Source organism: Pristiophorus japonicus, chromosome 3 (assembly GCF_044704955.1).
Source record: "Pristiophorus japonicus isolate sPriJap1 chromosome 3, sPriJap1.hap1, whole genome shotgun sequence".
NCBI classification, from domain to species: domain Eukaryota; kingdom Metazoa; phylum Chordata; class Chondrichthyes; family Pristiophoridae; genus Pristiophorus; species Pristiophorus japonicus.
In genome coordinates this window covers 202726305-202738763 of record NC_091979.1, presented here as the reverse complement: position 1 = coordinate 202738763, position 12459 = coordinate 202726305, and the positions used below count along the sequence as shown (strand labels likewise).

General features: G+C 45.9%; 1 protein-coding gene across 1 annotated transcript in view; it reads right to left on the bottom strand.

Annotated features, from left to right (window-relative positions):
- The window catches only part of col6a1 (collagen, type VI, alpha 1), a 117306-nt gene that overhangs the window by 44290 nt on the left and 60557 nt on the right, over positions 1–12459 (bottom strand). Inside the window, exons 16-21 of the mRNA XM_070876207.1 lie at positions 10635–10697; positions 9688–9741; positions 8853–8888; positions 4700–4762; positions 3334–3396; positions 286–348 (exon numbers count right to left, since the gene is read on the bottom strand). Coding sequence (XP_070732308.1) covers positions 286–348; positions 3334–3396; positions 4700–4762; positions 8853–8888; positions 9688–9741; positions 10635–10697 — 342 coding nt within the window. The remainder of the gene's footprint in view (positions 1–285; positions 349–3333; positions 3397–4699; positions 4763–8852; positions 8889–9687; positions 9742–10634; positions 10698–12459) is intronic.

Sequence of the window (12459 nt, the reverse complement as noted above, 5' to 3'; positions counted from 1 at the left end):
ACATTCCAACCCGGCTTGCATTGTTTGTTTTGGAAGCGAGTAAAAAGAGGGCCGACCTCAGGACTGGGGGGGCAGACTATAAGGTGAAACTGGGTACAAGTGATGCTCACCCAGGTTGTGACTTTCCACTGAACATCGACAGTCCCACAATTCACCCCAGTGTGTGAGTGGGTCGGGTTGCCGAGTTTGGGCCCAGACATTAAGGGTCAGCAGTGAAGCACTGGATGATGTCCATTGACCAAATCTTCACTGGAATTAAATTGTTGGAAAGTAAATGATACAAACCTCTTGTCCCGGACGTCCCATATCACCTTTAAATCCCCTAGGTCCTGGTCTGCCAGAGTCCCCCTGAAACAAAAGAAAGCAAAGGGTTCAGGAGTTGCTGGAGAGCACAGCAGGCAGGAAAAGGAGTGCGTGTGGGGATAGCTGACCATGCCCCCCTTGTACTGAGTTAACAAAAATACCAAATTGATGGAATACTCTCCACTTGCTTGGATGATTGCAGCTGCAACAGTCAAGAAGTTTAACACCATCCAGAACAAAGCAGTTCGCTTGATTGGCGCCCCATCCACCACCTTAAACATTCACTCCCTTCACCACCGGCACACCGTGTCTGCATTGTGTGCTACCTACAGGATGCACTGCAGTAGCTCACAAAGGTTTCTTTGACAGCACCTCCCAAACCCACGACCTCTATCACCTAGGAGGACAAGGGCAGCAGGTGCATGGGAACACCACCACCTCCAAATTTCCCTCCCAAGTCACACACCCTCCTAACTTCTACACATATCGCCATTTCCTTCATTGTCACTGGGTCAAAATCTTGCAACTCTACTTCACCACCCGGGCTACAGTGGTTCAAGGGCAACTAGGGACGGGCAATAAATTGCCAGCCATGCCCACATCTCGAGAATTAATAATACAAAAAAATACCAGAATGAAGGTGATTGTATTTTCCAGCATGGGTCAAATTACGTTGACCAGGAGCTGAAACTGTGGCTGATGTTTCTTTCTCTAGCTCAGATGCTAAGGCTAATTGTAATGTCTCAAACTACTGCCCTCAGCTATCTCCACACAGATGTGCAGGTACCCAGTTACTTGCACGAGCAGAGGTGTCTCCTAAACGTTAGAGATATAAAAGTTAGAGATCGGGGACAGGATAATCCCTGTTCTCTGAAGTGGTGAAATTGAGGTCAGATAGGCTTGCAAAGTGAGTCCAACCTGTTTGGCAGTGCATTGGATTTACACTCCCACGGCGTCAAGCTGAAGTGGTGTGAGACGAGTGCTTTACTTTGGAATCAGATCAGGTCAAGATCTAACTCAGGATCTATACTGCTAGTTCAAGTTTGTGTGAAGCAGACGTGACTTGAACTGAAACTAAACTCGCACGCCCAGAATCTCTGCCAGCCACTGTAACCCTGGCATAAATCTATGGGGCTGAAATTGCCCACCGCCGGAAAAGCGGCGCACCTACCCTGTTTTTACCGGCGTGATTGATGCGGTGGCCTCTTGAGCGAAATTTCACTCTTTGGCTTTTTTTTCCCCAGCGGACTGGAAGTCGGTCATAATGAGGGCGGAAGTGTGGCAGTGAGCGGAAGTTCACACACTAGAGGGGCGGAAGTGTCCTCCACCGTCAGTCATCAGCGTAGCGCTGATGATGTAATTGCGCTGGCGCGTCACACGGGTGATTCAGAAGTTCGGTCCACTGGGCCACCAGGGAGGGTTTTGGCAGGCCAGCGGCTTGGCACCCAAGAGGGGGTGCCCAGCTGCCTGTTGGTAGCCTGGCCGAACCGGGGGCATAAGTGTCGGCCTGACATGGCAGTTGGCCGACAAAAAAAATTAAGATGGAGGCCGCGGCAGTACGCCGCACAGCCATTTTAGAAACACTCCAAGTACAGTGCACCGGCAGAAAAAGCTGCTGGTGGAACCGAACGGCGACAGCAAGATTTTCTCTGCAGAATTTCGCATTCGGGGCAGGGTGGGGGAACATCGGCGGTGATCGCTCTGATGGCGCACTTAGGACGGATTGGCAGCAGCGAGGCGGTAGTGGGGCGAGCGTGTCACCGCCGCAATACTGCAGGAGCGGAATTTTCAAAATGGCAGCCATTCCACGAAAAATCGGTGGCCATTCTACTCCGCAGCCTGGCCAGCGATTCCCAGCAGTAACAGGCCTTAAGGGAAGGTGCAATTTTGGTCCCTTTGAGTCTGCGGACACCAGGGTTACGGCGGGAGGTTGGGAAAACTCTGCTCTGCTGTGTAAACACACCCGCAATTCCCATAATGAAATACAAGAGAGATGGCACTGCCGCCTCTTACTATTCACTATCACTTTGAGATAGATTCTTGATGCTTACAGTAGCTTTCCTGAACTTCTGTTAAACGTGCTGCTTCAAGGCTTGGCAAGCATCAGTTAAAAATACGGACACATCCGCTCTTGGATAGTTCGGTGCATCTGGTATGTGTTATGCTGTTGAAATTTCCAGAATGGTTTGGTTACCATGGTTCCTGATCTTTTAATAGTTGTATTAGAATGTAGAACATTCTACACTTACTGGGATCCAGTTAAACACAGTTACAGTTGTGTTAAACACCCTGGGGCAAAAATTGATTATGGCCCGTTTTATGGGCGTGCATGGATTCCGCGTCACCCCACTCCCCCACAAACAGGAGGCCTGTGGTTCATCTGAACCTGTGCCTCAGGCCTCGTTTGAATAATTTGGACAAGGTGTCAATGCCTGTTTGGCCTCCAGAAGCAGCTTTCGCATTGTCAGCATTCAATTTTTGGACACCTGCTCTGCCAACAGGGCTCTTGGTTAACCCCAGAGAGGGTAAGGGGGGCACGGGGGAGATGGGAGGGGGGGAGGTAGGAAGGAAAGCAGGAGTGAGGGCTGATCGTAGGCCAGCAGTGGCCCTCAGATGTACTGTGGAGCTTGGAGGAGCACTCCTGCTACTCCCATCTCCACATCAGACAAAGTAGCAGTATTGCCCTCTTCAAATTGTTTCTATATTGAGATAAACCGGCAACTGTTTAGCAGCAAAAAAAAATCAGAAAGTGTATTCCAGACATTAAGAAGCCCTTAACAAGCTTCATTCTCTTCCCAGCATTGTATGAATAAGAGGTACTTACCTACGGACAATAATAGTGCAGTTTGAGTGGAACTTATGATCAGGATGATTTTTCTGGCCACATAGTTACACCATGAGAAAAACATAAGCCGTAATGTTAATTAGTGACCAGCAATTGATGAGCTGAGATCCACTGAACAATGAGCGAAGGTTCCATCGAATCAGTCCTCTATTTCAGTAAGAGATATCAGCTAAGAATATAGTTACCAGATCTCCACTAGGTCCAGGAGGACCCTCATGTCCTGGTTGACCCTCAGGCCCGATAGTTCCCTATAGAGCAAAGTAATAAGAAATATGTGTGACATCGATGCAATTTATGTCAATACTGATCACGCACTCATTTCACACGATACACAAGGTGAGGCAAATTGGAAAAGTCTCACATTATCTCTGTTACATCCATGGCAGGCCTAGCCCCAACCAAAGGGCGGGATGCGGCATCAATCACCAGCCATTCTTTCAGAGACTGCATAACTATTGATGGAGAACAGCTTCAAACGCCAGGCCTATTGTTCTTTGTAATGGAGACTGCCAGAGCCTCTGTAACGTAAACTACATTTGATCTCCTTATTTAAGGATAGATATATTTGCATTGGAGGCAGTTGAGAAAAGGTTCACCAGGTTGATTCCTGAGATGAAAGGGCTGTCTTATGAGGAAAGGTTGAGCAGTTTGGGCCTATACTCATTGGGTTTAGAAGAATGAGAGGTGATCTTATTGAAACATATAAGATTCTGAGGGGGCTTGACAGGGTAGGTGTTGAGAGGATGTTTCCCCTCGTGGGGGAATCTAGAACTAGGGAGCACAGTTTCAGAATAAGGGTTTGCCCATTTAAGATGGAGATGAGGAGGAATTTCTTCTCTCAGAGGGTCGTGAATCTTTGGAATTCTCTATCCCAGAGAGCTGTGGTGGTGGAGTTATTGAATGTACAGAAGGCGGAGATAGACAGATTTATGAACTACTGGGTTATGGGGAACAGGCAGGGAAGTGGAGTTGAGGCCAAGATCAGATCAGCCATGATCTTATTGAATGGTGGAGCCGGCTCGAGGGGCCAAATAGCCTACTCCTGCTCCTATTTCTTATGTTCTTATGATCAGTTATCCACTTTAGTAGAAACATTTCAAGTTTAGAAGATTAAGGGGTGATCTAATTGAGATGTTTACGATGATTAAAGGAGTTGATAGGGTGGATGGAGAGAAACTATTTCCTCTGGTGGGGAGCGTTCAGAACCTAAGAACATAAGAACAAGGGGGCATACCTTAAATTAGAGCTAGGCCGTTCAGGGGTGATGTCAGGAAGCACTTCTTCACACAAAGTGACATGGAAATCTGGAATTCTCTCCCCCAAAAAGCTGGGGGTTAATTGAAAATTTCAAAACTGAGATAGATAGATTTTTGTTGGGTAAGGGTATTAAGGAATACAGAACCAAAAAGGGTAAATGGAGTTATGATACAGATTAGCCATAATCTAACTGAATAATGGAATAGGCTTGAGGGGCTGAATGACCTACTCCTGTTCCTTTGTTCCTACGTTCTTTACAGTCAATTCTTTACAATGCCTTATAATCTTAGTTACCTGAATTCCCCTGGCTCCTTTTCGACCTGGAGGTCCAGGCAGTCCTGACTCACCGGAAGGACCCTAGAGAATGGGAGAAGTAAGTTGCAATATTATTCAGGCAAATATCTGGATGACTAAATGGCCATCTTAGGTGTGTGTTAGTAATGCTGATACATCAATACAAGGAACATTAGCGTAGATTTTGTCCTCTTCCCCCCCAGCCAACTCAGCACTAAATAAAGGCAGCGCAAATAAAGTCCAGTCCCTGAATCACTGGGATTACTTGCCGTAGTTAATTTATGTGGCCAAGGGACACCCCATCAAAGGCCCACCCTCGTAGAAAGGCTGAGCACTGGCAGAAGAGGCCTACAGCTAGATGTTGGGTTTCAGAGATTGGGGTCTTTTGATCGGCAGCTAGAAGGTCTCGATTGGACTTTATCATTCTAGGGGGCATTGAAAGATTTGCTGTGTCCTCATCTTAATTCTTCAATCAATCCCCGGGGACCCCCTCAGGAATCGATCACATTCCCCTTGGAGCTTTTGCAAGGGCCTTGGTGGGACAACTCTCAGCTGGCATGAATTGCACTGATGATTTTAAAGGGGCTTACTGGGTGAAATTTGTGTGGTAGCCTGGGAAGTCACTCAGACACGCTCCCCTAATGTAGGAGCAGCAAGTGAAAGAATTACCCTCACTGGAATTTATCTGGGCATTGCAAATAGGGCAGAGTCCCGGCAGATCCAGTGGAGAAATGCCCATTCTCTGGCCTTGGCTCTCATCCGAATTTCTGGCTCATTCTAAACAGATGGATCACGGGAAAGCAACTTCATTGTAGGGCCAAACAGTTTATGCGTTCTCTCTGTTGAATAACTCAAATATACTAGAAATTTCAGCATTCCGAAGGGACCGCTCCCTCCGTGACACCCTGGTCTGCTCCTCTATCACACACAGCACCCCTTCCCCTTCCCATGGCACCTTGCCATGCAAGCACAGGAGATGCAGCACCTGCCCTTTTAACTCCTCCCTTTCCATCGTTCAGGGCCCCAAACATTGTTTCCATGTGAAACAGTGATTTATTGCAATTTAGTATTCTGTATTTGCAGCTCATGATGTGGTATTGAGAGATTAGGTGACCGCAGATTGGGTGACCACTTTGCCGAACAACTCCGTTCAGTCCATAAGCGTGACCCCGAGCTTCTGCTCACCTGTCACTTTAATTCCCCGCTCCACTCCCACTCTGATCTCTCCATTATCGGCCTCTTGCACTGTTCCAACGAAGCTCAACTTAATCTCAAGGAACAGCACCTCATCTTTCGATTTGGCACTTTACAACCTTCTGGACTCAACATCGAGTTCAACAATTTCAGACTATAACCTCTACCCATATTTTTTCATGTGGCAGCTGTTGATGATTCTGCCATATCATTTACACCTCTTCTCGATCCATCTTTTGTTTATTTACTTGTCCCATGACCATCTCCTTTTGCTTTGTACTGTCCAGCTGTCCAGCCTTTGACCCTCCATTCACCATGACATTTCTGCAGCTACCGATCTGCTCAACCACACCCTCACCACCACCTTTGATGCCCTAGTCCTTGTTAAAACAATTACTCTCTCTCACCCTGGCCGTTTCCCTGGTACAGCCCTAATCTTCGCTCCTTTAAGTCCAAGGGACGTAGACCTGAACGGATAACTGGTTTAGCCATTCACTGCCAGGTATGGCTGGACCACATAAAATATTATCGGAACCTTCTGGAATGTAAAGATAAGCCCCAGCTTCTATTCTCCATTGCAAACTGCCTTTTTAGACCACTCTCCCTGGTCTGCATCCTCACCTCTGACATTAAATGTGAAGAGCTCATGGACTTTTTTGTCTCTAAGATTGAGACCATCTGTTCAGTTGCCTCTGCCTCGTCCCTTCCTTCTCCTAGTTCACCAGGCCAAACTTCCTCTAAGGAAACCTCCTGGCCTAGCCCTGACCTCACATATTTCTCTAGTTTCTCTTCAATCTCCCCTCATGACGTTTCTGAGCTCATCCTGTCCATGAGACTCATTTCCTGCTCCCTTGACCCTATTCCCACCAATCTGCAGACCACCCAACTTCCTTTTCTGGCTCCCATATTAGCTAACATTGCAATGGTTCTCTCTACAGATAACAATACTGTGCCCCCTCTCCCTCGAATCTGCTGTCATCACCCCTTCTCCTCAAAAAAACAACCCTCTATCCTTGCAAACTACCACCCCATCTCCAACCTCCCTTTCCACTCCAAAGTCCTTGAACGTGTTGTCGTCTCCCAAATCCGTGTCCATCTTTCCCGCAATTCCATGTTTGAATCCCTCCAATCTGGATTCCGTGCCTGCCACAGTACCGAAACAGCTCTCATAATCATCATCATCATCATTATCATAGGCAGTTCTTCAAAATCGAGGAAGAGTTGCTTCCACTCCAAAAGTGTGTCCTCAGGTGATTGAACAGACCAATTCGCGAATTACAGTCTCTGTCGCAGGTAGGACAGACTGTGGTTGGAGGAAAGGGTGGGTGCTCTCATCAAAGTCACAAATGACATCCTTTGTGACTGTGACAAAGGCAAACTATCCCTCCTCGTCCTTCTTGACTTGTCTGCAGCCTTTGACACGGTTGACCACTCTATCCTTCTCTAATGCCTCTCCACTATCATCCAGCTGGGTGGGACTACATTTGTCTGGTTCCATTCTTATCTATCTAATTGTAGCCGGAGATTCACCTGCAACGGCTTCTCTTCCCATCCCTGCATCGTTACCTCTAGTGTCCCCCAAGGATCTATCCTTGGCCCCCTCCTATTCCTCATCTACATGTTTCCCCTTGGCAACATCATCCGAAAACACAGCGTCAGTTTCCACATGTATGCTGATGACACCCAGCTCTACCTCACTACCACTTCTCTCGACCCCTCCACGGTCTCTAAATTGTCAGACTGTTTGTCCGACATCCAGTTCTGGATGAGCAGAAATGTTCTCCAATTGACTATTGGGAAGACCGAAGCCATTGTTTTCGGTCCCTGCCGTAAACTCCTTTCCCTAGTCACTGACTCCATCCCTCTCCCCAACTTCTGTCTGAGGCTGAGCCAGGCTGTTCGCAACCTTGGTGTCATATTTGACCCTGAAATGAACTTTCGACCACATATCTGCAGCATAACTAAGACCGTCTATTTCCACCTCTGTAACTTCACCCGTCTCTGCCCTTGCCTCAGCTCATCCACTGCTGAAACCCTCATCCATGTTTTATTACCTCTAGACTTGACTATTCCAATGCACTCCCAGCTGGTCTCCGACATTCTACCCTACATAAACTACAGGTGATCCAAAACTCGGCTGCTTGTGCCCTAACTCGCACTAAGTTCCACTCACCCATCACCCCTGTGCTCGCTGACCTACATTGGCTTCCGGTTAAGCAACACCTCAATTTCAAAATTCTCGATTTAAAATCCCTCCCTATTTCTGTAAACTCCTCCAGCCCTACAATCCCCAGAGATGTCTGCGCTTCTCTAATTCTGCCCTCTTGAGCATCCCTGATTATAATCGCTCAATCATTGATGGTCGTGCATTTTGTTACCTAGGCTCTAAGCTCTGAAACTCCCTGCCTAAACCTCTCCGCCTATCTACCTCTCTTTCCTCCTTCAAGACGCTCTTTAAAACATACCTCTTTGACCTAGCTTTTGGTCACCTGTGCTAATTTCTACTTATGCAGCTCAGTGTCAAAATGTTTTACCTCATAGTACTCCTGTGAAGTGCCTTGGGACCTTTCACTATGTTAAAGGCGCTATTTAAATAGAAGTGGTTGGTGTTGTTCTTGTACAATCATACCTTTTGTTATTCAATTTCTCATAACTTCCACCCTATCACAGACCTTCCCTTTTGTTCTTTCCTCCCTTTCCTCCTTTTCCCTGTGCTTACACTTGCTTAAAACCTGTTACATCTCGTAACTTTTCCAGTTCTGACGAAAGGTCATAGACTTGCAAAGTTAACTCTGTTTCTCTCTCCACAGATGCTGCCTGACCTGCTGAGTATTTCCAACATGTTCTGTTTTTATTTCAGATTTGCAGCATCTGCATTTGCAGCATTTAGCTTTTACACTAGGAATTGATTGATTTGATCCTCTTGGTCGAATACCTAGTGAAAAACCATTGCACTTACTGGCTCGCCGTTTCGTCCATCATTTCCTGGTGGTCCCTGTGCAGAAAACCAAACATTTATGAACAACAAATCGTAAAGATTGTAACTTCTAAACAAAAACAGCTCTAATTGTGTGTGAGTGAACGCAAGGTAACTCATTATTTCACATGGCCCAGTAAAGATGGATGTGGTCGTTTTTCATATCTTTACTTTTTTCCCTTGAAGAGCGGTGTGAAGCAATGGAAAATTTGCAGGCTAATTAAGAGTCTGTGATGTGGGCACTCCTTCCATGGCGGTAAGTGTCCTTATACCAGCTAATAGGTTGGTTAGTTCTATATGGCTCCCATAACCCACACGGTGGACCCACTGAACACGATTATCCTGGTTGTTATCAACCCAGAATTGAGAGCCAGATTGTCCAGCGGAACCCTGCACCTTCTGACTCAGAGGTGGGAATACTACCTTTAGGCCAAAGGCTCGCTCCCATTGTAGATGGGTTATTTACATTGTTGCCCCTGATTCTGGCCATGCCAGTCGCATGGTGGGCCAAAACTGTGCCAACAAGACTACTGCCATTGGATTTATTTCCAATTTCACCCTCTCTCCTGAAGATACTGACTCTTGCTTCTGTATCCATAGTTACGGTTCCACAGATGCTAGCAACCCTCAAGTGCCAACTCTTGACCAATAATGATCAGTACAATTATTCGTATCACAAGTTAAATGATCTATAGCACTAGTCCTGCAACACTGTGCAGTAATATGAAGCCCAAATACAAGGCCACTCTGAACCAGGATTCGCCTGTCCATTGCTAGGGGATGTCTGAAAGAAGTGGAATAGGAGAAAAATACTTACATCATCGCCTCGCTCTCCAGGATCTCCATTACTTCCTCTGGGGCCAGGAGTCCCCTATTCACACAAAATGCAAATGCCATATTTCAGTGTTTGCGAGAGTTCAACACAAGAACTGCTCTTGTCACTATCTTACCAACATTGTAAATGTGCTGATGAAGATTCCCATTGGCCAGTAGCAAAATCACAGTAAGTTTTCAAAGGAAATAACAGAACTATAATGTCACAGGAACCAGAGCTATTTTCTCCTCCTTGTTAATAGCTCAATCTTTTTATTCCATTTTGGCCTGAGCTCTGATGTTATCATCTCTCTTTGACATGCTGCAGTCATATTGCTGGATGGACAGAGCCCCAGGGCATTAATTCCCTTGGTACTGGTTACTGATCACGGTGATGTGTGATGAGCGATGGTTAACCCCTCATGCTCTTAATGCCACCTTATTAATAGCAAACCGATTACTAAACGAACGGGGGAAAATAATCTGTATATTTTTTGAGTGAATTGTGAATTGGGCAAGGTGTGTTTATGGGGGATTATCATTATGAGTGCCAGCATCGAGCACCACTGGTACATAGCAGAGGCAACTGCAACATAAAGCTCCCTCTACACTGCCTCACCAATGTGTCTCAGGCCCAATCTTAGAGGAGCACCTTTTCCCACACCAGTAACAATGTATAGGTCCCAAACTAGCCATCTTCTGCTCTCTCTGAGTGACATTGCCAATTTAATACTGATTAGCCGCAAGTTGGGGGCATTTTCCTGCCACAGGCCCATATTCAAAATGACCAAACAGATAAAAAAAACTGGCCCTGGATTGATACTGTATTAAATCATATCATAAAAACAACACTCACAAATGGCTTTGATCCCAGAAATCTGTGGTGTATTTGAATGGACTTGGTTCTCTGAACTGAAAGGTCAGCTGCTCTAATTAACTATAGGAACATACCTTATCTCCTGGTTTCCCCACAGCTCCAGCTCGTCCAGCTTCTCCATTTAAGCCGGCTTCACCCTGAAAAAAAAGAAAGACTTGCATTTATAATGCACCTTTCAGGGCTTGAGGATGTCCCAAAGCACTTGACAGCCAATTAAGTACTTTTGAAGTGCAATCACCATTGTAATATAGGAAACGCGGTAGTCAATTTGCATACAGCAAGCTCCCACAAACACCAACTTGGTAGTGGCCAGATAATCAGTTTTAGTGATCTTAATTGAGGGCTAAATATTGGCCAGATCACCGGGGATAACTCCCCTGCTCTTCTTTGAAATAAGGCCAAAGGATCTTTGATGTCCACCTGAGAGGGCAGTCGGGGCCTCAGTTTAACATGTAGTCCAAAAAATGGCACCTCCGACATTGCAGTGCTCCCTCAGCACTGTGCTGAAGTGTCAGACTGGATTTTTGTGCTCAAGTCTCTGAAGTGAGACTATGAACCCACAACCTTCTGACTCAGAGGCAAGAGTGCTACCCACTGATCCATGGCTGACACAACGTGGGTAAATAATCAAACACAGTTATTCCATAAGACAGAATTTTGCCAAGTATTTTGGTGCATATTGCTGTACATTTAGTATTGGTGCAAAGCAGGTTTGCTTCATACAACAGGCTGCCATCTCATGTAGTGGATGCCGATTCATTAAATTCCTTCAAGCAAGAGCTGGGCCTGTTACTGGCTGGGATGGAGATCATCTCGTACAGGAGGTAGGTACCTAGTAACTCTAACTAGGGCCAGTGGGCTCCTCGACTAGTTTTGATCACCTAAGAGGGTTGGCGAGTAATTTTCCAGATTATTTTTCCCTTAATTGCAAAGTGCTGCAGTACAGAGAGACCTGGGGGTCCTTGTCCATTATTAAGGAAGCAAATGCAGGACATTTGGGAAAGCATAACTCACTGAAGCAATGTCAGCATGGTTTATGAAAGGGAAATCATGTTTGACAGAGTTGCTGGAGTTCTTTGAGGATGTAACAAGCAGGGTAGATAAGGGGGAACCAGTGAATGTGGCATATTTGGATTTCCCGAAGGCATTCAATAAGGTGCCATGTAAAAGGTTACAGCACAAAATAAAAGCTCACAAAGTTGGGGGTAATATATTAGCATGGATTGAGGATTGGCAAGCTAACAGAAAACAGAGAATCGGGATAAATGGGTAATTTTCCAGTTGGCAAACAGTGACTAGTAGGGTGCTATAGGGATTGGTGCTGGAGCCTCAACTATTTACAATCTATATTAATGACTTGGATGAAGGCACCGAGTGTAATGTAGCCAAGTTTGCTGATGATACAAAGATGGGTGGGAAAGCAAGTTGTGAGGAGGACACAAAATATCTGCAAAGGGATATAGACAGGCTAAGTCAGTGGGCAAAAATTTAGCAGATGGAGTATAATGTGGGGAAATGTGAGATTATCCACTTTGGCAGAAAAATTAGAAAAGCAAATTATAATTTAAATGGAGAAAAATTGCAAAGTGCTGCAGTGCAGAGGGACCTGGGGGTCCTTGTGCATGAAACACAAAAAGTTTGTATGCAGGTACAGCAAGTAATCAGGAAGGCAAATGGAATGTTGGCCTTTTTGCAAGGGGGATGGAATATAAAATCAGAGAAGTCCTGTTACAACTGTACAGGGTATTAGTGAGGCCACACCTAGAGTACTGCATGCAGTTTTGGTCTCCGTATTTAAGAAAAGATATATTTGCATTGGAGGCTGTTCAGAGAAGGTTCACTCGGTTGATTCTGGAGATGAGGGTGTTGACTTATGAAGGAAGGTTGAGTAGGTTGGGC